Source organism: Epinephelus fuscoguttatus, linkage group LG14 (assembly GCF_011397635.1).
Source record: "Epinephelus fuscoguttatus linkage group LG14, E.fuscoguttatus.final_Chr_v1".
Taxonomy (NCBI): domain Eukaryota; kingdom Metazoa; phylum Chordata; class Actinopteri; order Perciformes; family Serranidae; genus Epinephelus; species Epinephelus fuscoguttatus.
The window spans coordinates 31,216,223-31,240,915 of NC_064765.1; the positions used below are offsets into that span (position 1 = coordinate 31,216,223).

The 24,693-nt window shown below is 41.4% G+C and overlaps 1 protein-coding gene across 2 annotated transcripts in view; it reads left to right on the plus strand.

The window, feature by feature from the left end:
• Positions 1-24,693, plus strand: part of ldlrap1b (low density lipoprotein receptor adaptor protein 1b) — a 44,908-nt gene that overhangs the window by 17,868 nt on the left and 2,347 nt on the right. Inside the window, exons 2-8 of one of the 2 annotated variants that reach the window (XM_049595311.1) lie at positions 1,034-1,176; positions 3,430-3,542; positions 7,428-7,542; positions 8,867-8,939; positions 15,730-15,825; positions 19,343-19,437; positions 21,852-21,886. In XM_049595311.1, the coding sequence (XP_049451268.1) occupies positions 1,034-1,176; positions 3,430-3,542; positions 7,428-7,542; positions 8,867-8,939; positions 15,730-15,825; positions 19,343-19,437; positions 21,852-21,886 (670 nt within the window). Of the gene's footprint in view, positions 1-1,033; positions 1,177-3,429; positions 3,543-7,427; positions 7,543-8,866; positions 8,940-15,729; positions 15,826-19,342; positions 19,477-21,851; positions 21,887-24,693 lie in introns of both variants that reach the window. The other variant, XM_049595310.1, reaches the window with a different exon arrangement.

Below are 24,693 nucleotides of genomic sequence, written 5' to 3' on the forward strand. Positions count from 1 at the left end.
GAACTGTTTCTTTAAATTCTTTAACTAGGCACCTGCATCTCTTCCCCTAACCAGGTCATGTGTTTAACACTGTGAAGCCACTGACAAAAAAGCTGTGAAAACTTTAAACCATGGTCACAACCTCACAAACCAAAACTAAGCTGCCAGCAGTGACTACAGCTCAACACTTGAAACACTTTAAACTTTACAGTAACAGTCTCTTCTCTTTAAGATTTTAACTGTGAAGCAGCTGCGGAAAGTGTTTTGCTTACAGCATACATGTACTCCCAGGGTCCTTATATATGGATGAAAGACATTTTGTTTGCTGGTTTATTAAAGTAAGATTTGAACACCTTTCACTAAGTTGTGACTCTGTTTCTAAATCCAAACAAAGGTGGCAACAGGAAATAACTTTTTACATCCTGAATCAACATTTAAATGATTTATTATCAGTTACATTTGTCTATATTTTTCTGTTGTTTTCTTTTCACTTTGCTATAGATAATAATATTAAGTTTTTCCTGTTTGTTGTAATGACCAGAAATATGCGAACACTGAAGCTAATGTGTGCTAACATTGTACACAGCCCTCACATGCTAGACAATCCATGCACTTGCTCTCCCCTCTTCTCACCATTTTTTACAGAATAGGAGAACTCCAACTTAAAGGGCTAAATAGATGACCCACTGTTTGATTTAGATTTGCAAGAAAAAAATGATGCCTTACTCTTTATTTTACCAAAGAGTATGCTAACACACTTCTGATTTATTTCAGCCAGTGGGATGTACATTCCTTCAGAGCACTTGCTTTCACATTCCTGCCAAGAGTAATAGCTAAGCATGTGCTCACTACACACACCCATGATGAGGATATGATTTGGCTGCTGTTGTATCTAATACAGCTGAGCTGACTCAACCACCCCACAAGTGGACTGAGACAATGCTGTGCTGTACTGACACATGTCTGACAGAATATCTCTCAGCCTGCCTTATAGAACAAGCGGCAGGGTTGTTGATGACCAGAAGTGTCACTGATGTATGTCTTTCATTTGCAGAGCTTCCGGAGAACTGGACGGATACGAGGGAGACCCTTCTGGAGGGCATGGTGTTTCAGCTCAAGTACCTGGGGGTCACAATGGTTGAGCAGCCCAAAGGAGAGGAGCTGTCTGCGGCTGCTGTCAAGAGGATAGTGGCCACGGTTAGAGACAACACACACCTACACACCCTGGCAGTAGGCAAGACACACACACATAGCTGGATTAGCTGAAAGGGACAGTTCATCCATGATCAAGAATACAAATGTTTTCTCTTACCTGTAGAGCTGTTTATCAGTCTGGATTGTTTTGGTGTGATTTGCCGAGTGTTGGAGATATCGGCAGTAACGATGTATGCCTTCTCTCCAATATAATGGAACTATATTGCACTTGGCTTGTGGTGCTTGAAGTGTGTGGTGCACACCAAAAGAATCTGGATTGATAAAAATCACTACAGGTAAGAAGAAAAATATGTATTTTGATTTTGGGGTGAATTGTCCCTTTAAACAAAGGGCACCCAAAGCCTCTTGTCAGCGTACTCTATTCAGAAAACTATTCACAGAAAATGAGTTTCTCTCAAGCACATATAATATCTTTCCCACATCACCACCTCCACCACTTGGAAATCATATTCATCCTGTAGTTTTCTCCTGTTTATGACCTGACTGACACCTCAGTGAAAAAGTGACTGGTTGGCTGCCTGCTCTCCCCCCGAGGCTCTGGCTGACATTTAGAGGAGGATGCAATTAGTTTGGACAGTGTTGCTCAGTATATGGCTCACCCAGCTTTATCATGGTAGAAAAGGCTTAATGTTATTGGATCTGGCAGCTCAGTGGATAATGAAGTTAGCGGCGGCAGAATGGTGGGACTCAGGACACGGTGATGTATGGAGAGAAAGGCAGAGGCTCTGATTGGGCCTAATCTGTTGGCTGCCCTTGGTGTCCCTCTGAAAAGGATGTTAGGCTGCTGAATGGGATATTTCTTAACTTGTCATATTGTGTAATAGGAGAACCTGATGTAAAGTAATATTTTGTCAGGCCAAAGATGTCACTTACTCTGGACTGGATGTCCCTTAGCTTCGCACTCACACACATGCTTGTTGTTGAACTTGTTCTCTTAAAGGGTGACTTTGGTGTTTTTCAACCTGTACCTTATTTTATGTTTTTGTGTCTAAGTAATTAATAACAGTTTTTGATATTGGCCAGTATTGAGGAGAGTGCTAAACAACTAGGGCAATTATGCACAGTCAGTTTACATCAGGTAAAAGTGCTTGTTTTTGCCATTGATAGGCTCAGATTGTCATTTCAAGTATCTGACAACATTATGGAAAGGATCTCTACAGAGACAGACCTTTTTGTTAAAGAGTAATATCCTTTTTGTTTAAGCAGAAACACCCTCGAAACTGCTTGCCAAACCCATCAGACCTAATTTAAATAAACGGTAATTTTATAATCCTAAAACACACTTCTGCAAAGTCGAAAAAAAACCAAAATTTAAACTCACAAGAAACATCTTGATTCATCCTTTCACTGTTCCAAAAATCACCAGGTCTGGTTTTATTGTAATAAACTCTTAATTCACCTAGCTAGACGTGAAAATATGCTGGCTCCATAAACTGTAAAATTACTGTTTATTTAAATGGAGTCTGGTGGCTTTGGTGACAAGAGCTGTTTCTGGTTAAATAAAGAGGATCTTGCTCTTCAACAAAAAGGTCTGTCTCTGTAGGGATCCTTTCCATAATGTTGTGGGATACATATAATAATAATAATATAATAATAATAATTTGAGCCTGTCAGTGGCAAAAACAAGCTCTTTTAGAGGACTTTGATTGACAGTGGGCACATGCCCCGAGGGTTTGCATCGTAGCCTTTGTTACGGCTGCCAGCTAAAGCATACTTGATCAATACTGGACCAATTTCAAAAACTATTGTTCTCATTAGTCACTTAGACACAAAAACATGGAAAAAAGCATCCAAGTTGAAAAAAATACTGAAGTTACCCAATAAGAATTTATATTCATATTTGTCTATGGATTTGTTTTGACAATGTCTGTTAATAGGCTTATTGCATATGCATATTTTCCTGCTGAGCCAGAAGCGCTGCAGGTTTTGGCTCAAAGGTCTGTTATTTCTCAAATGATTTGACATAGCTTTTGATTGGCATCTTTTGACCTACACTCTGGATTCAATGAAAGCTTGATGGCAGGAAATTTGCTCTGTAACGTGATTGTCTTAGTTTATCAGTATCCCTGGCATCAGTGGATCTTGATTGACTGGCATGATCAAAATTAGCTCTCACAGTTGTACCGGTAATTTACATAAATGCAAGGTTGACACTTGGCTAGATTGATTTTTCTCTCTGTCTCACTCACACCCTTTTTTTCCACCCTTTATTTCTCCTTCTTTTTTTCGTTCCAGGCCAAAGCCAGTGGAAAAAAACTGCAGAAAGTCACATTAACAGTCTCCCCACGAGGAATCATCCTCTATGACAGTGCCTCCAACCAGCTGATAGAAAACATCTCCATATACAGGTCAGTCCTCCTCTTTCGACTGTTCGACTCTTGACACTATTCTTAACGCATCCTGTGTCCCTGACTCAGTCGGACGGCCCCAGTTATGAAATACTTTTCACCCTAGGCTTGTCCTTATCACCTGCAATAAAACAAAAGATGTTATTTGCTCTCATCCATCACTGGATTGATGTGAGTGTAAGAGCAGGTGTGATACTCCAAGGCAGTGTTATGTGTTTCTGTGTGTGTGTCTGAGAGAGAAGAGAGCACTCAGTCTATCAGCAGTATGTCTCATCAATCTCAACTCTCTTGGGAGCATTACAACAGCTGTATGTCTGATCTTTACACACACTCACACACACACACACAGACACACACACATTCTCTAGTAAATGCCTACAGATCTCACTTGCCTGCCACAGCCTGCATGCTCAAAGCTGCCTAACCTCCATTGGCCTCGAGCTTATGATCCAAGCTTGAATCACTTTTCTAAAATTCCGCATTTATGAGTCTGCATATCAAGGAGAGATGGGACTTTCCATCATTTTTCCAGGCATGAATAGGCTTATGTTGAATAATTTCTACTAAAAGCTGGCAGATTGAGGACAAATCTCTCAGGTGTTGACAGTTTTCTAAAGTTATCCTCGAGCAGTATGATTGACAAGTTGTCTACACTGACCATGTTTCTGGCTTTCCTGTGTCACCTTTGGGATGTTTTTTTTTAGAGATTTTAGAGAACAATTTAATTCCTGCCACCTGCTCAACTCTGTATCACTTGTCATTAAGCAACTGCTTCCTGACTGTTCAGCTTAGAGTAATCAGAGCAAAGTTTATTTCTCAGCCATGCAGGGTTTATCTATATTAAAAATCTGGGCTCTACGTTACTGGGCAGTTTTTTCAGATTTAACCTGAAAAACATTGCACACAAAAATCCATTGCAGAAGAGGAAAGACAAAATGACACCCATAAGGTGGGAATGTTGTTGTAATCTTTAGGTGCTTTCAGAGGCACACTGAAATGAAACTGAACGGACATGAGTGACATCAGTTCTGATTCACTGACATTTAGGGTTGCAGCTAAAAATAAATGTGATGATTGTTTTTCTGATTCATAGTTTCTGTTTAATCGTTTCAGTTTTTTACAGTTTCCTTAAAGCTGTGTTTATATTCACACAGCACTAAATGAGATGATCTTCAAAACAAAATATTCCCCTTCCGCCTCCTCTATAGCCATGTAGCGCTTCTAATGGCCTTAGTGCACATGAACCAGAACAACCAATCAGAGCTGAGGAGTCTCCGAAGCAGCTGACAGTTATGTCAATCACTGCTCGTGAACTGCGGTCAAACAAGGCAGCGCTGATCAAATTTAACTGAAAATTCTGTTGCTACATTGTCTATTCTTTTCACCTCAAATGTTTTCAGAAACATGTTTTAATTTAGTTTAGCTGTAAATGAGAAGGTTCAATGCTTGGTATTTCGGTAGCATGTTTCCAATATGGCAGCAGGGTCACAAACTTTCTCTTTAGATGGCTAAACAGTACATTAAAATATGTTTCTGAAAACATTTGAGGTGAGAAATACGTAATGCAGTAACAGAGTTTTGATTCATAATTGATCAGTGCTGCTTAGTTTTACAGGTTGACCGCAGTTCATGGAATGATAGACATGATTGACGGCAGCTTCGGCTCTGATTGGTTGTTTTTGGTGCACCGTGGTCAACTCTAGCAAATGCTGCTAAGAGGCAGTGGGAAGAGGAGGAGGGCCGTGATTTTTTTCACAGACTGTCTGTCTCATGTACTTCTTTCAGAATATAGTGACAGTTTCAGCAAATATGTCACAAAGTTGTTTTCATAAAAGTTATCGACTGTAGCTTTCAACCTTTGTTCGAAAGGCTAGTTTTGTCCAGTCCAGTAGCTGCTAATCTTCACAGTTAGGAGCAGGGACCACATAATGTTTGGCATTTTTGCTAGGAAAACGTGACGTAAATGATAAGTTATCAAAATTGCTGATTCATTTTATATTGGATTGCTTGATTAACTGATCCAGCTTTGATAGGTTGACAGTGTTCTGGAATTAGTTAGCTGGCACCATAATTGGCACCATCAAAAGTGTACCGAAACAGCTAATATCAGTTTCTGTTTGCAGTGTATCCATGGATTTGCAAACAGCTAGCACTGAATTACTTTGATTCTGAATTACTTTGATTTTTATTCCTGAATGGATTTTGGATGATATCTTGCAATGCACATCTGAGATGATAATAATATCCTCAGGTTGTGCAAGTTGCACTGAATCTTAAAATGAGTATTATTTATACGTGTTCAGATTTGACTGAGTTACAACTCTAAGAACTAGCTGAAATATCTTTAGTGCCTCCATGAGCTGTGTGGCACAGTCGTTGCTGCTGCTGCAGATCCTTACCATGTTGGTAAATGGGCCAAAGGGGTGAACCAAACTTCCTGCTGTGTTTAGAACACCGGCAGGCACCTGTATCTTTTACCACAGTATCTTTGCTTCATGTCTCCCACTGCCTCACCATTTGAAAATGTGCGAACTAATCATTTCAGCTCCACTGATGATGTCTTCATCACAAATTTCAGAGAAGTTTACAGCAGCTTCTCTTTTATTTCATGTGCAGAAATACACAATGCATGTAACTCTTTATTTCTGCAATGCATCTCTAGTAAAACTGCTGCACTGATAATGGATTCTCTCATTTGAAGAATATGAGGTAAATACTGGAGCAATTAAAAGGCTGACTGCGTGAGGTGAGTCCAGCTGTGACCTCAGGATGGTGTGAAGACATAAAGCAGCTGGTTCTAACTCGCACCCCATTGGAGCTCTCCTCCCCGGACATCTGCTAAGAAGACGGACGACCAATAAAAGAAATGGATTTGCCTAGACACCCAATTTCCCTGAAGCCCTCCCTCCCAAACATTTGCCCGTAAATCTCTGTTGTATTGTGTGGACTGCAGCTGTGATTCTTAAATCTCTCCACATTCTCCTTCCCTCACTTTTATTTATTCATTATATCCACACCTCATATTCCTTAGTCATTAGTTAACCAAGTGTGTGACTATCCCACAATGAAGTTTGAGCACAGAACCAATGCTCAAAGGGGAAAGGAAGGACAGATGGCAGACATTCATTATAGCCTTCCACCATCGTTTTGGGTCTCCCTCCTCAACTGGCCAGTACACCCATCGCTTTGGTATTAGGGTAATAACAGGATGATCAAATAGTGGAGAAAAGCTATTTGTGGAGCATTACAGCTTAATTTAAATCCCTACTTTGCACCTGAGACTGACAAGCAAGACTGATACCTCTCTCTCATGCGACACGGAAAAAGTCTCTGTGCAGTAGATGACCTCCTACAACACAACAAGACAGGAACAATCACCTCTGTCAATGTGAGGCTTTTCATGTGCCTTACAGGGACCAGGCCCATTCTAAAGGCTGTAATTTAAAACTCTGTGTGTCATGGTTGTTAAGCAGGTGGACACAGTGGGAGTGTGATGTGCTAACTTGTTTAAAAAGCACAAAGGAACGGCATCCCTTTGGTGAGATGTCACATCAGCACAGATGTCCAGTGCGCACGTGTTCAGTTCAAATACATGACATTGTTCAGCTTTGTACCTGCACACAGCTGGGGTTTGTATTAGACCATGTGCAAAGCAGTGAGATTGCGAGTGCAGCTGGCTTCAAGAATTGCAGGGATTTTGTTCTCTCTAGCAGTTTAGAGAAATGCTAGATTGAACAGTTTGAATCAGATTGCTGGACTAGCTTATGAGCTTAGTGCAGATTTGCACAGTTGCACAATGGCCCAACTCTATCTGTGGTCACTTTATTAAGTCTTTTAGTTCTTATTAAAATGTGTGCATCTGTTTGTGTGTTTTCTCTTTTTCAGAATATCATATTGCACAGCAGACAAGATGCATGACAAAGTGTTTGCCTACATCGTCCAGAGCCAACACAATGAGACTCTGGAGTGTCATGCCTTCCTCTGCACTAAGAGAAAAATGGTACGTAAATGAGTTTGTACTACTGTGTATTACCAAATGCTGTGCCACTGTAGGCTGTTTACCCAAAGTATTCCAATAAATTCTTCATGTAATGGACAAAGTTGCATATACTCACCTTCTGTAAGTGAACACAAAGAGTTGGAAACCAGCTGGATCCAAATATGAGATATAAAGTTTACCACTCCTTCCATTTCTCATCTCCGATTAAATGAGTAATTGAATTACATTATATGATTATAATTTTAGGAATTATGCTTACTTGCTTTCATGCTAAAAGTAGGGTGACTAGATTGATACCAGTCTCATGTCTGTTAGATATAAAGCTTTAGCCAGCAGTTAGCAGGTTAGCTTAGCTTTGCATACAGACTGGAAAGCAGGAGAAAGAAGTAGCCAGGCTCTGTCCGAGGTCAACAAAATCTGCTTATCAGTGGGTTTTGGTTTTGGTTTTTTTCTGACACTGATGCTAAAACAATACTTAAAACGGTACTGGTGATTCAACTTTTAAAATACTTAAAAAATAAATAAATAAATAAACACACAACAACGCTAAGCATCATTTCAAACAGCTTTTTTTGCAAAGGCAAATTTGAACCTGAAATTTTACAATAAATTAACTCTCAATGGTTTAATGTCAGAAATCTCTCTCTCTCTCTCTCTCTCTCTCTCTCTCTCTCTCTCTCTCTCTCGCTATTCCTTTAATGTTACGTATAAATAAATGTATAGTGAAATAAGGCTGCAGTTACAAATGTAGGCTTAAGATTCTTTATGGTGCAGAATTCTGCATTCAGGTATTCGATTCTTTTTTGCTCCTGGCAATCTGTGGAAAGCACTTTATGCAGATACAGTATGCTGCAAAGAGACCTCAGAACAACTGCACTGCCACTTCACACTTTACTTGTATGTATGCAAATGTCCAAGTATTAAGTCAGGAGAGAGACAAGGAGTGAAAACATGAAGGGCGGGGAGGCTGTCGTCCCTCTCTGGCATTCTCTCCATCCCTGGAGGTTTACAGAACGAGTGAGCCACTCCCTCCCCTTCCTTCCCCTCACTAATTTAGTTCTGGCCAAAAGGCCACGTATCCTCCCAGTTACATAAACAACATGTCATGGAGCCCACAGGTTGCTCTTCCTCCTCTTCCAAGTGGCTGTGAACTAACCCCTTGTGTTTGTGTTCACTTCCTGTCTTTATCACCGTCGCAGCTCCTTGACTTCCTTGCGTTTCCCTCATGTGGATGAGATGCATATGAGTATTACTCATTTTCCTTTAATTCTTTCATTTTATCCCTGTGCTTCACTCTCTGTCTCTCTCTGCTTTCCTCCAACAGGCCCAGGCGGTAACCCTAACAGTGGCTCAGGCTTTCAGAGTGGCGTTTGAATTCTGGCAGGCAGCCAAGGAAGGTACGCATGGTTGCCCCCGACGACCAGAGGAGTGTGACAGACGACTAAAATTGTTCCTCTCCTCTTCCCTCTCCTCTTCCCTCTCCTCCCCTGCTGTTGTTATTCCCTCCATTTACTGTATACACCCTTTATCTTCCTAACAACGATCCTGTCCTTTTTCTTGAGGTTTCCCACACAACGTGGACACATAAATTTTCTTGTGTCTTCCTGGTCTTGGCCTTGACACCCTCGAGAGGGGTCACACAAATTACTGGAGGACTGTTTCTGCCCGTCAGTGTTGTCCTTTTTACACACACACACACACACACACGCACACACGCACACTCGCACACACATACAGAAGAGGAATGTCCCCATTGATTGAACCAGTTCCCCCATACAGTGGTTAAATCATCGGCCAGAGAGCAGAGAGACCTGTTTTAGTTTAGTGATGCTTCTTTATTCCAGGCAGCTTAGTCATGGTTAAAGACTCATCTAGGTATCGACATGGGGAGGGGTGGAGAGGAATTAAGGTCAGCCTGGGCCAGAGGTGGGCTGACTGGAGGTAAATCTTTCCTTGTATAGTGAGAACAGGACTCGGATGTGTGGGAGCTGCCATATTTTTCACCTTCACCAAAAAGGTGTTCCGTTTCTCCACATTATATATTTATATTTTTCTGTTTGATGTCCAACATAGAAAGCGTTCAGCTTCTTTAAATTAAAGGGTGGGTCCATCTGCGTTCTTTTCCGTGTTTTTTAAGTAGACACTAACACTCAGCCATTTCCAAAAAGCGGTGATGTAGGTTCCAGCATTGATCCCCCCACACATCTCCACCCACACACACGCTTTTTGCTGACAGTAAAAGCATAGAGAGTGAGAAAAGCGTTAGCTTGTAATGTTGAAACTTAGAGGTGGAACATGGTGCTATTAAACCTTTATTTAAGCAGGTGAAGACACACTGAGATTTAATGTTATACTGCATTTATACTGTATAAACACATACATAGATCCACAGAGTGTATGAGCTACACATAGATGGTGGTTGGCCGATTGGGGAAGTGGTAACCAGTAACTCCCTGTGTCCCGGAAATAAAATTACTGTTTCTGTCAGAGGAGTCTGATGACTGTGGATGGGTGTAGCAGCAAAATGTACTTTAGCCTCCCCAAAAAAAGGAGTACTGAAAAAGTCAGTGTAAGTGCACTCTATACTTAGCTTTTTGTACTGCATTACTTTGCCTTTTCAACAGGGAGCTGAAGCCGTTATCTATGCTCTCTTCAAAGCCACCAGACTCCATTGACAGAAGTGGTCATTTTACCTCACAGCACAGGAAATGCTGGTCTACTGTTAACATGATCGCTCAGTTTGTTTGTTATTGTTTGACTTAACTGAACTAACGCAGTGTCCACAGCAGTACATGTGTTTATATGTAGCAACAATGTTGTTCTTGCCTGACAGGATTGTCAATTTGTCAAACTGCGTTTTTATCTTCACTCTGACATTGTGTCTGCTCTGACTGATTTCCGCGGGGGAGCAAGACTCAAGTATCCGCAACCAGTCTGTAGAGATCCACATGTTCACCTGAATCTAATGTCATTTTATGTCCACTATGGGTCTGCACCATTAGCATGCAGGCATACACCTGCGGTGCGCCAAGTAGGCAGAGTCTGCACATATTTAACAGTTATCGGAGCTGGCAGACTTGCTGGATCCGTTGCTAAATTTCGTGTCAGCACAACCACATGGCCCATACACGCACAAGCAAGTCAGGGAGAGTGATAGACAGAAAACTGATGAATGTCATTCGGGCTTACATAAAATCATATCGTGAACATTTCTGTCCATGCAGGCAACTATTTGTCAACCAGGAAAGCTAACGTCTTTTGCTCTGTAGGCCGATATCGATGTGTGTTTTGTCACCTGACAATTACATGGTTGCTGCTGCTGGCTGACAGATTTCACTCCACTTTAACAGCTTTTCCCGACCCTCACTGTTGCATTTTAAGCAATGCACTCATTGATGCGTAGTTATGCCAACATGCCTGTTTTACCGGGGTTTTGAGAGTGAAGTGAAGTAAAACAGAGCACAGTGTTGGGTGGTATTAAGAAGACATGTTGACTTCGAACAGCTTCAGTAGCAGCGTCTATCTTGTCTATAGCATCAGCTATTGTTGTGATTACTCCTTATTGGTTCCAGCACACCTCTTGACAGCAGCATTAGTCCTGCTGATTTTTTAATTTTTAGTCGCCCAGCGGTGCTCTTCTCTTCTTTTTTTTAATTTTAACCAAGAATCCGCTGTTTGATGTTGCGATGCCAGACCAGAATCAGTCAACTCAAATTCAATTCAGTGGATGGATTCAAAGATCTGGACCCAGTTTGTAGAGCATTTATTTATAGCATTTTTAGGCTAAAACATACATACTTCATCCAAAATGTGAATATTTGGATTTGAATACATCAGTGACACTACTGGAAAGCTCCAGAATGATATAAAAACCTTGTACAAACAACAAAAATAACCACCCTTTAAATACACACCTTTTTAATAGTAGACTACACTGAGGAGATGAGCAGACAGTGCGTTTTCAGGCACCACCATGGACACAGCAGGCGATCAAAGTGCTGTGTAAGGACGGTGTCACACACATTCTTTTGTACAGCTCAGCAGAACATGCATGTAATTTACTGCATGTATGACTCCAGTGTTAATGAGCACTTCTTGCCACATAATATGGGTTTCTGCATCACAGCTCCCCTCCCGTCTTCTTCATCTTCATGTGTGTTGCCTTGTCGGCGCCCTTTTGAATTTTGTGATTATCCTTTGTTGCCGTCTGTCTGTTTTGCACCTGACACCTTGACCCCCCCTCTGTCGAGTTGTTTTCTTTTCACTCTCCTCCCCCATCACAGCACCCTGCTTATTATAAGGAGAGTGAAGAAGAGGAGAGCGAAGGAGGGGGATGGGGGACGAGGGCAAGAGAGCATGAAAGGCGGGGCACAGAGGGCTGTTGGGATGGGGAGTGTGTAAGAAAGAAAGGAAAATGATTGTGCGCGTGTGTCAGTGGGAGCTCAACCCCCTGACAGATTCAGTGTTGGTGCCATTGATCCTGTCTCACGCGAAGGCGAGCTTATTTATTCAGTCCTTTAGAGACACACACTTGCACTGTATGAAAATTCTAGCAGCCTCTTTTATTTACTCCACATTTCTACCCCCTCTCCTTCTCCTTTTTCTATTGTGGTGTGTAGGAATGTTTTAATGTGGGCACATTTCCACTTTGGGGAGGGATTATTTTTCCTAACATCAAGGCCACAGGCTCCTTGCCTCACGCCTCTTCATTTGGTTGTTTGTAACTTTGAGTTGAATATTAAGTCTGCTGCCTCCTCACTCTTTCACCTCATACTTTTCTCTCCCAGATCTTTTTTTTTTTTCATTATGTCTTACTTGCACTTTCCTTCTCTCACCATTTTTCACCTCTCCTTGTCTTCTTTTTCGAGGCGGGCCTAATAAGCTGTTTAATTTGCCGAGCTGTTTTCTTCTAGTTCAGTATGATGTCACTGATGAAGGAGAACTAATGCCTAGCTGGTTGAGGGTTATGGAGGGGAAGGGAAGGATTTTTTTTTTCTCAAAAAGAAGTAGTGGTGTTCTCTTGTGGCAGCAAGGAAGAAAGGGAGACTGGGAGAGGGAAAAAAATCCTTTCGAGTAGGTTTCATTAAAGTTACAGGACTCCGGAGGATCAGGGCAGGAAGAGAGGGTATCTACTGTATGTCTGTCTAGATTTCTGCTTCTGTTTCTTACAAACTTCTCCTTCACCACCCACAGAGGCTCCTCACAGCCCACCACACATTCCTGACCCACATTCTTCTGTATATTACTGCTCCCATCTCTGTTCATAAATCTGTGTTCATAGAATATTCAGTATAAACACTACAGCTAACTTTGAACTGGCATATCTTTAAGTTGCGTCCATGTTTAGCAGGCTGATGCACTGGAAAGGCAGTGGGGGAAAACAGGTGCCCTGGGGAGACTTTTGTAACACTGCCATCACTACGCTACCTGGGCTCATGGGAAATGGGATGTTTTATTTTTAGATCAAGAAAAATGATGAAATAAAAAACCACCTCCTCTCTGTAAGCAGACCTTGTTAGACAGAAATGGACATTTGATCTGTAGCCACAGTATTGAAAGCTTGAGTTACAGCAGGTCAGCATGTTGGCTCCTCGAGGAGTTTACACTCCTCGTGTTTTCCTGTGTAACTTGGTCTTGTGTCTTCCTGTGTAACTTTTGATTTGTTTGAGCATCTGCCTTACCTTCACATAATGGGCAATGGTAATGTTTTAGTTAGTGGGCAGAGATAAGTGTTTATGTACCCATTTGTGTGAAGACTGCCTGTATTTATCATGTGTCTAAGGACACAAGATCACTCTTAACCAAATGGCAACCTCTGAGGCTGAAAAATGAAGCCAGTGCTGAAGTGTCAAAAACTGCAGTTTAATGGCCACTTGAGACTGGCTCTAAAGGCGAGTAAATCCCCATTGAGCCCCATGTAAAAATGGCCAACTTTACAGCAAAAATAAATATGTTTACAGCCTGGTACAAAAAACTGTTTTGGTCTCTTTGGCTAATTTCCCCATTCATGACAACTGTATATGGGCTGAATTCGTATACAACTCACCTGTTTACATTGTATAAAGGTTTAAAAATACATACATGTAAGGGCAGGGCACTTTGAGTTACAGGCTGTCTATGAGGCATGACCACAGTCTATGAGTCAGAGCCACACCCCGCTCCTCCGCAGCTCCTCCTTGTCGTCCAAATGTGGTCACTTCTGACTTCAAAAATCCAAGATGGCGACTGCCAAAATGCAAAACACAAGGCCCTAAAACCAAATATTCTCAGAGTGACACATTTTTGGTCCTACTTTTAGGACCAGGAGTAAAAGCATTTGATCAACTTTAACTGAAGAAATCACTCTTATCTCTGCTGATATTGAGGAGTGCTCCAGAAGAGTCCTTACCTGTTAGAAGTTGCTCAAGAGATAGTATTCAGGCAGAGATATTCTGTGAGAGGAGGAGAGATGTTTTGGGAGTACTTGATGACAATAAGCTTATTGACAGATTGTTGTTGTGTTGTAAGGAGCGAAATGCAGCTGCACAACAGTGATGACTCATGTCAGAGCCAATAATTTCGGAAGTAATGAATCAAACTTTGATAGTGTTCGTACAACTCATAATGCACACAACAAGGGTCCTCAGTGAGATTGGACTTAATCACAACAGGTAAAATATTTTTATAGGGTTTTCAATCAAGTTTTAGTAAGGCTATGTTAATTAAATAATAACCATAAATCACAGGGCTGTGATATATAAAAGGATAGGATGCACCATAACAGTATACTAGATGTTCATGTTGTTACAATGCATTTCCCAAGACTTGAGGCGCTGGCACGGTCACCTTGATACAATCGCTGGTCCCCCCACTGCCGCCCTAAGAATCCCCTCAAAACAAGAATTGTTTTGTTTTTATTACCCAAGAATGAGCCGTTTATACCTACTTTGGGAGTGGGAGTCTGCATGTTTCTCCAGTATCCCAGAATACACAAACCAAGACTGGCTCTGGATAGGACCATTCGTGTTTTCACATTTTCGATTTTTTTAATGTGAAACTGCTTTATTCTGTGTTTTTACTGTTTAAAATCACTGTTGGTTTGTTTTGGAGAGGAAGAGATCTCTGCGGATAATTTGGCTCCCGATTAAAAAAAATCTCTCCCTAACAATGAAAAGTGAATGAATTCTAGCTGGGAGGAAGTTTCAGGTAGTTGCAATCTGCAGTCCTCACCGCTAGACTCCACTGAATTTTCCCAAATCGCACGTACTTTTCCGTAAAAGCTTGATATTTGTTTTGATAAAGAAAAGAACAGCTTGCCTATTTAAAGAAAATTGAATGCACAGATAAATAATACATTAAAATAGGATTGTTGAAGAACTTAAAATGATAACTGTACCAGTATAAGTCTGTGCATGTCGGATAATTAGTAATGTTAATTGTAAAATATCAGTATGTGGTTCCTTAACTCGCCTCTATATAACAGCACAATAGAATTCTGCAATTCAGTAATGGCTTTTGGTTTTTAGTGGCTTCATCTGGCCACCCCTATGAAACACTCTGCAGAATCCACTGCAGTGGAAGAGAAGGTTTAGTGTTTTTCATGGAGAGGCTTTATAAATTAGTCTCAAGTCCCACTGTGATGCAGGAGTGTTTTAAGTCCCAGGTTTACTCCCGAGGACTGATTCTGAGATGCTCGTTAAATACGAGCCATGTAACTATTCTACTCTAGACTGAGTTTAAGAGAGCAGAAAATACTGTGAAAGCTGTTATCAGTTGCACTTGCTGATCTGCACTGTGTGGAAAACAGTCTTAGCAGGTGAGAATGTTTGGAGTTAGCAGAGCATATTATCCTTCTGACCCAGATGCCATGCCTACTCTATTTAAATGCTGCTGTTACTCTATTTATTGCTCTATGAAGTATGTGTGTTACAATCTTTGAAGCCCAGACCCTCTAGGTTTCAGCTGACAGATGGCTTGAGTAATGGCCTTAACCTTATCTGCCAATTTACTGCTGCTAATTTGTTTACACTCATTATATGCTTGGTTAGCGAAACATTTTCAGCAAAGTAAACAGTTCAGTCAGTGTTGCACTGCAAGAGCACTCACCCTGTGGTTACAAGCTCCTGAATCGTAGTTCGCTTGTCTTCACTGACTGCTCTCTTTTCTTTTCTTTTTGTTCTCCTCCACCTCATGTGGTTCCCCACACAGAGAAAGAAAAGCGAGTGAAGTCAGGTTCAGACGGAGAAGGAGCCAGCAACTCTCAGTCGGACAGCTCGGCCAGCCTGGGCAGCCTGAAGGGAGGAGGTGAGTCATGTCACCCATCATCACGTCTTTCTCTCTCTCTCTCTCTCTCTCTCTCTCTCTCTCTCTCTCTCTCCTTCGCCCTCTCTGTCACAGTAATCGTAGCCTCGAGGAGGAAGGAGGAGTATTCAGCCACTTGTCAAAGGTTGGCTTCTATAAAGGCTGCGGGTCAGCTGACAGCAGTCTTTATTTTCTCAGTTATTCTTTCTCACTAGCATCATCACGATGAACAGCAAATGACATTTTTGGGTGATTATGTATGATGATAATGACAATGATGATGGTCATTTTAATTCGAAAACATTAAGCCCCCTTGCTGTTTTGTAGATCCATTAAGAACAAATCTTGGTTCACCGATCCCCATGACATTTCATAGTATAGTACAATAGAGAACTGTTCGTGAACAAACAGCCATATTCTGTCCAACTCTGGAAGCACAATTACAGTCCTGTTTGTGTAAAAAGCATGAAAGAGGCCCACATTTTCTGTGAGCCCCATTGTTTGATCAGATTTACCAAGATTCCAGGACTTGAGACACGGGTCATGCCTTCTAAATATGTTGTTGACATCCAGTGAGCCAGAAAACCTTGAGGCATTATTAGTTCCATGTATTGTCCACGGTCTAAGATACAATAAGACGAGGAGCATCCTGTTGCCAGTGGCACAATGGCTGCACGCTTATTCCTCATAATGCTCTTTCTCTTTGTTCGTCTGCTATGTGCATGCCTTTTCCCTGTCACACTTTGTGAGCAGCCACTGTACTCTGATCCTTTTAGTACAGGAGGTTTCAGCTTGCGACAGAGGCAGTCTTTTTTGTTTGTTTGTTTTGCAGGAAATTTCAAAAACATCTCAAAACATCAATTCTGTACTGAACTCCCCCCTTTGCCCAGCCAGGTGGCCTCCAGCCAGACAGAGATCTCTCTAAATCTGTTCTGACACTTTATTTGGGGCTGTGGCCCTGAACGTGTAGCATTTTATGGCCGACACGGGTTTTAAGGATGATCCCTAGTGAGAAGACTCGACAAAGTAGGGCTTGGAAACAGATTCTGGCAACAGAGAGGCTTGGTGTGCATTTTTGGACTAACGTTTCCCGCTGACCATTCGGTGGGTCATTTGGCTGCCAGCGGATAGTATTTCTGTAAAGCAAATTGGCGTAATTGTACGGCATAGTAATACACAGTAGAGGCTTCTGAGTGCCTTTTGAAAAAGGGTGAGCATTTCTGTCCTGCCAGAGGTTTTCACTGCCAGCCCTAAGGCAGTGATTGGGGACAGCAGAGCTTTAAAGCTATCACAAGGTTACATTTATGTACCCTTCACTTTGGCTGATCAAATGGCATGCCACTGAGTCAGAGGGACTCTCGGGATCAGTGGCGTTGTCAGAGGTGAGTCAGCTTTATTCATGAGACATGATATCTTCAGCTCTCTCCCGGCGCCAGGCCTCTTACAGTGGCTACAAAATACAAATGTCACACTGATTGTTGGGGGATTCAGCCTGCTTTATATTGATCATCCCTACTTAGTTTTCTCCTTTGTGCAAGGTAAAAGGAATATTTCACCAGCAAATTGACCATTTGTGTATTAACCACTCATCGTGTGTTACTTTGAATTCATAGAGGAAACTTTCTTTTTCTCGCATGCCTCCACCATGAACGGAGGATCCAAAAATTGTAATGAATGGAAACAGCAAAAGTATGTCAAAATGTCAGTTTACAAACTCCTACACAACTCATGCAGTAAAATCCAAATCCTTTTTGTCCAGTCGTGTGCTCAGTACTTTCCAAACACATGCTGTTTTGCTAAACAATACAATTTAAAACACGTCAGTGCAAACAGTTTCATGCACACCCGTGTAGCATGCCTGGGCACGCTGGTTTTTTTTTTTTTTTGGTTAAGATTTTTTGGGGGGCATTTTTGCCTTTAATGCACAGGACAGATAAGCGTGAAAGGGGGAGAAGGAGAGGGGATGACATGCCGCAAAGGGCCACAGGCTGGATTCGAACCCGGGCCGCGGCAATAGCTTTGTACATGGGGCGCCTGCTCTACCCACTAAGCTACCGACGCCCCGGCTCGCTCGTTTTAAATGGAGGTCATAAGCAAACAAGCGCCCAAGTACCCTCAGGGTGTGCTACTAGTAGGCCTAAGTGTTTTAAATAATGTTATAGTGAAATTGCATGTGTTTTGGAAGTACTGAGCATACGACTGGATAAACTTAGATCACTTAGATTATACAACACGAGTTGTCTGAGAATTTGTAAACAGATTTTTGTTAAACACAGTCCCCATTTATTTCAATTTATTAAGAATATTTCCCTTTTTTGGATTTTCCTTTCACTGTGGAGGTCGTGTAAGAAAAAAGGTTTTCTTCACGAATTCAACATAACTCATGGTAATTGATACAGAAATGAACACAATAAAAGGTGTATTCTTTGAAATGTAGGGCTGCAACTAGGCTTTATATCATCAATTAATATGGCAATTATTTTCTGTATTAATCATTTAGTTTTTAGAATTTATGAATTTTTTATGAAATTTTCAATTCATATTAGAAATTCCCAGAGCCCAAATTGACATTTTGACATTACTTGTTTTGTCCAACCAACAGTCCATAATTAAAAGGCGTTTCATTAACTGTCATAACCGACTCTGACTTTTGAGAAGATGGAACCAGCAAATATTTGAAATTTCTGCTTAATATCAAAGTTGTTGCCAATTTTTTTCCAATCAATCAATCGACTAATCGTTGAAGCTGTAGTTCAATGCACTGTCTGGGTGTTTGCTCCTAGAACCTCCCCTCCACCCAAACAAACACTTAAGCTCTTAAACCATATAACCGTCTGATGAGTCTTGATCCCTGCTCTTTTTCCACTTAAATGACAGCCCCAGTCCCACAATATTGCCTTCTTTATAACAGCAGAATATCCTAAATGCCTTTGAGCCACTGTTGACAGAGAGGACAAGTCGAAGGGAGCTGCTGTTGCATGCTAACTCGCTTGTATGTGAGCGTCTCTTTTGAGGAACATAGAAAATAGGGAAAAGGTCATTTAAGGATTGAAGTTTCAGTTGTGCTAAACAGTAGAAGACTTATTGAGCTTTCACTGTTCTCTCCGGAAACCATTAACCTAAAGACTAGACAGAAATTACTGTTGACACACATTATTGACACACATTAATCATCGGGCGAGGCCATTACAATCCAATCCCATTACAGATCAGTGGTGTCATAGTGGTTGGGCGTGCGAGTCAGGGGGTTACTCCCTGCTCACTTATCATAAGTGACAATCCACAGATGGCTGCATCAGTGAGATACATTAGAGGCTTAATAAGAAAAAGTGGACCTTAACCAATAGCATGCCGTCATTGACTTTGTGCATGCATGCTGCTGTGTACTGTTAAAGTATGCCAATCACAGGATGGTTAATTTATCAACGCAGTTGTCTCTTGTTTAGAAACTGAATCTAATGGTGAATGTGGAAGGTTGCATGTGAATTTTATGCATTTATGTGTTTGTTTTGTATTACAGAGGTAGCCACAGGAAAACTTCTGGATTTGGCAGAGGGAGCCAACGCGGCGCTGGTCCACTCAGGAACAAAGCAGACTGAATCGGATCCCTTTATGGTGCATAATCATGCTACAGAGAACAACAATACTGTATGGGTAAGACAAGAGTCAGGCTGGTCAGTAGGTTTCAGCTGTTCAGGCTTGATAAGATGGGAAGAGAAGAATGGTATGTAGGAAACACTGATCAATCAGTCTGAGTGCCCAGTGATGTGCTGTACCTGTAGTATTCAAAGGAGTGGATTCTACAGTTGTACAGCTGCTACGCAGAGTCTGACAATAGCCTATTGAACTGAACTGGCCTTATCAAATGGTCACATTGCTGAAGAGGGTGTGGGCTGCATGTAGCCTAGATTAACCCCCACAGACATGTGAGGCCAGAGAACAGAGGCATGAGGTGACTGTGTACATGTGTGAGTGAATATACTGAGCACTGTTTCCACCACACACTTGTCTATCTATTCAGAGGTGGTTAAAATTTCTAGCTTTATGTTGTAAAAGTCTTTCCTTGAATTTTTTTTTCTGTTGACTTTATTGACAGACAGCTAGCTGTGTTAACATGCAGAAACATAGTGCCCACTGCCCACACTGTCATCTCCACTGGTTAGCTGGCCTTTTTGCAAGACTTTTGGCACTCAGCATTCATCGCCTAGCCTAGCCTGTACAACACTCGGGTCACAGCTGCTAGCTGCCAGGTAGCAGTGCAGCTGATTTGCAATTACTGAAACATGGCAGCCACCCTCCGGTCACCACCTATTGTTACCGATGTTAGTGCCACTAGCCATGTTGACACTGCTAACATTGCTGACAGAACAGTGATAAGATATGCTAAAGGGGATTTTTGGCTCAAAATTGAGCCACTTACCAACTGGTAAACAGTTGGCTGTTGACCTCTCTACCTTAGATCTGTTAAGTAAGGATAGACCGATACATCGTCTGCCCGATATATCGGGCAGATATTTGAGTTTTTTTCTTGTATCGGCATCGGCCGATACGCGCGTGGGTTCGCGGATTTATTTTTCCCTGGCACTTTTTTTCATTTGAAAGTATGTGGTTAAGTTGAACAAAGCTGTTGAATCCTACTTGTACAGTAGTTGTTGTTTTATTTATGCTTCAGCTTAAATATTTGTTTATTTTATAAAGATATTACTGGAAGATTTAAGAGCACTGAACTCTTTTTTTTATTTGAATGTATTATAATAATAATAATAATAATAATAATAATAATGATATTCTACTTGTTCTACCTCAACTTTCCATCTTGTTTTAGTATTTTTTACTGTTCAATAAATGTTTCTTATTTTAAACTTGAGACCTGTAATATTTGTTATCATTGTGTCATTTTTTTTTATGTAAATTGAGGGAGCAAAAGCAGTATCGGCCCCAAATATCGGCTCAAGAAAATCGGCAGTCCATAATCGGTCATCGGCTAAGGGTGATGGAAAAAAATCGGTATCGGCATCGGCCCTAAAAAATCCATATCGGTCTATCCCTACTGTTAAGTGTTTTCACCGCAGACAGTACTCTCAAATGTAGGCGGGCATGTTGTTACTCACTGCTCCATCTAGCTCTCCTGCACTTCCTCTTTGTCAGCAACGCAGAGGAGCATCTGCATCTAGTTGATCGTCCACAGATCGGGGTTGTGCAGCAATATTTTTGGAACAAAAAAAGAACAGGCTGGAGTGATTATAATCTCTGTATCAATAAATGGGATTTTTAAAAATAGCCGATTTGTGCATTGAGTCCTCAACCAAGAGTGACTATTCTCTCTTGAGGAATCAAGGAACTGTAGTGTTTTAGCTCCACCATTTAGTAAATGATCAGTGAGCCAGGTCCCTTAACAGAGGGGTAACAAAAAAAGGGGTTGGAAGTAGGGCTGCACGATATATTGTGTTTTATTGTCATTGTGATGTCCACTAGCATGATTAACACATTATGTGAGACTGCATTATTGCACGATATTATGATTCTTTTGAGTTACTTGAAACAGAGTATCCATAGAAAACTGCCCTTACAAATATAACTGTATCTTCTTTTATCAGTGCCTTCTGTTATCAGTGCAATGTTCAATTTGTTCAACACAAGAATGTTTGAAATCATTTTCTGTAAGTTTTTTATTCAACAAGCAATTTGTTGTATTTTAGCAGTATTCGGAAAGCAGCAGGAAGGCAAAACTGAGTACATTTTATTATACGTTTATTTATTGCAAGTAGTATTGTTACTGCAATATTCAACAACATTATCACATATTGCACATTGTCTTTATAACGTGCAACCCTAGGTGGAGTAGAGTGGTTCTGTTGGTACCATCCAGAACAAAAGTTACTATTCTTTGTAATGAATTGAGCTGAACTGAACCAGACTGTTCGGTGGAAACGGGGCTGTAACATCTCACGAACAAGCACTGTTTACTTAATCATTTCTCATGATATGAACTTTCTCTTTAACCCATATGTGTATGTTCTGTGTGGCAGGAGTTGGAGGACGGTCTGGACGAGGCTTTCTCAAGGTGAGAACCGGTGTGGATTTGGGTTTTTCCCTGAAGGCTGGGTTTTGCTAAACAGCCACACAGGCTGCTGTTCTAGAAATAGCCACCTGTGGTTTGGGCTGCTCTAGCAATAAAGTCAGCCTCTCCCCTCTGTTCAGCCCGGTGCGCTCCCACGGGCAGGAGACGGGCTCAGTTTACAGGCCCTGACACAGCTGACTCCCTCCCTGAGTCTGCTGCTTTTGTAGGCTTGGTTTATTATTGGGTCAGGCCCACACACTGATTTCATATGGGCTCAGAAAGCCTGTGATTATAAATCTGCGCTGCTAAGGAACACATTGGTTGGTACTTATGTCCAAAACACATAGGAAGAAAGCTTATTTTGCGCTATAGTATTCTTTGAGTGTCATAGTTGTAGTGGAATAAAAGCACATGCAGAAAAACTTAAGAAGAATATCTCATAATTTGCAGGTTCAAGGTTGATAGGAAAGTCCATTGTCTTCACTGATTAAACTGTCTACGGTGTCAACAAACTAATCTGAATGGTGTCCAGTGTGATTAATGTGTCAATTTAGTCTGAATGAGCAGCACTCTCCAATAAGCTGTGGTGGTCTGCTGTCAGGTTGCGCTGTGCAACTGCTTACAGCCATTTGTTTCAGAACGCCATAAAGAGTCATTCAACACTTTATTAGTGTATTTATTTCCTTTGGCCCTGCCTTTCATTCGCTCTGCTAATTGGACAGTGGGCTTCTTATTCTCCCGCTTTCATTTAGTGAAAGGGAGAATGGGCTCCACAGTCTCTGTAATCAAGCGCTAAGAGGCCATTTTAGCCCCGTTATCAGATGATTATTTGTCTGCACACACTGTAATTACACCCCAACGCTGTTAATCTCCCACTCAGTGATTAATGAGGATGCTCCCAGCATGAGCACAGATGCTTCCACATGTAGATTTTCTTTAATCGAAGGGAATTCAGGGGGGCCAAGGGCCAGGTTGATGTCTTTGTCCATCAGGAGAAGCTGATTGTCCTGGATGATGTTGGGGTAAGAGCGAAAGAGCAATTGAAGGACAATTCATGATTCTGTGAATCAGATTGTTGCAGAATGATGACTACCTGGTAACTGAAAGTTGTTGCTTGGCACATGGAGTTTTGCATGGGGATTGAAGTAAGATCCGGATTAGTTGTGTAACATAAATGTGCCTTACCTTAAGTAAGCTCTTCCACAATATTATTTCAGATAAATTAAGACTATAAATGGCAGCGATTGTCAGTCAGAGAGGGTGTCACGTATATTAAGCCTGAGAAGCACATGCAGCATCAAAAACTACTTTAAGGACCAGGAGAGATTTTAAAAAAATGTTAACGCCTTACTGGTGACAGATTATATACTCATACATTTGATCAAAGTACTTCTTATGTAAACATCACAGGCACCAGGTGCCTCCTCTCCCTGCCAGTTAAATACAGATCATGTAAGCATCAGCAAGTTGTGGGAATCAAAAGAAAAAAACATCTGCTCCCTTACTGCAAACACCAAGGTTTTAATTCTGAGATTCAACGTGGCTGTTCTTAACTTTAATCCCCGTATTTATCTGATGAGTGGCACTTAAATTCTCTTAGATGAGCAGTTTTGTTGCTTTTGTTCAGATAAATTTGTATGTTGAGATTACCTTTATCGCTATTTGAGATACTGTGCTGCCATCTGGTGGCTGCAGAGTGTTGGTCACTGTTGTAGAAATAAAAGCCTCTTGATCAGGGTGAGAAAAAGACCAGTTAGATGTACATATGTTTTCTGTCTTGCAGAGACTGAGGCTAAATGGGCCTGTTTTCTAATTATGGTTAACCCTAATGTTACGGCCTTATGTTAAAGCATAAAAATGTGGACCTAAAGTCAAACTGTGGCCACGTAAATGTACCCACCCACTTATTATGAGGCTGTTCAGAATAGTTCACAGTTTATTCGTTGCCTGACTTGTGATGTTTCCTTTGCACCCCCAGCCGCAGTTTGGATAGCTTTGAATCCTACTCAGGTAACAATGTGACTTCCACCTCATTGTCCCCTAGTCAACCCACTATTCAAGCCTGCTCATCTGTCCAGATATCAGTGTTCAACCACACTGATTAAGACTCATGTAGTTTCATATTTTCTTTTAAGGCCATATACCATTAACAAGATTTGTATGAGTTAATGAGAGACACATCAAGGGGGGAAACTCCTCATTGTCACTCCACAGTTTGATTTATCCCTGAGTTTCATCAGACAGATTTCACTGCCACAGAACCTGATGTAGTGTGCCACCATGTCCACGTCTTCATCACAAGTGTTTTATGTGTCTCCGCCTCACATCCATCAGCTTCGCACTCTGTTAGTGCCATGACACTGAATGAGAGATGTCACAGTGAATAAAAACGGTGTGTGTTCACATGTAGGTCTAATGTGTTTGTGTTTGAAAGATCCGGTGTGTAGAAGTTAGGGAGTTTTAGTGGCATCTAGTGGTGAGGATTGCAGATTGCAACCAGCTGAAACTTCTCCCGGTTAGAATTCCTTCTTGTTCAGGAGGTTTTTACTGGGAGCTGATTTATCCACAGAGGTCTCTTCCTTTCTTAAAGAAACTGACCTGGTGATTCAAACTGGTAAAAACACTGAATAAAGCAGTTTCACATTACAAATCAGTGTTTCTCCTATGCTGTTTAGCTTGTCTGTGACAACACCTGCAAATGTGTGCTCACCTTTTTTTCTGATCCGGACGTTCAGGAGGTTTTTAGTGGGAGCCCAATTATCCTAAGAGGTCTTCTCCAAAACAATTACACCAGGCAATTTAAATGGGTA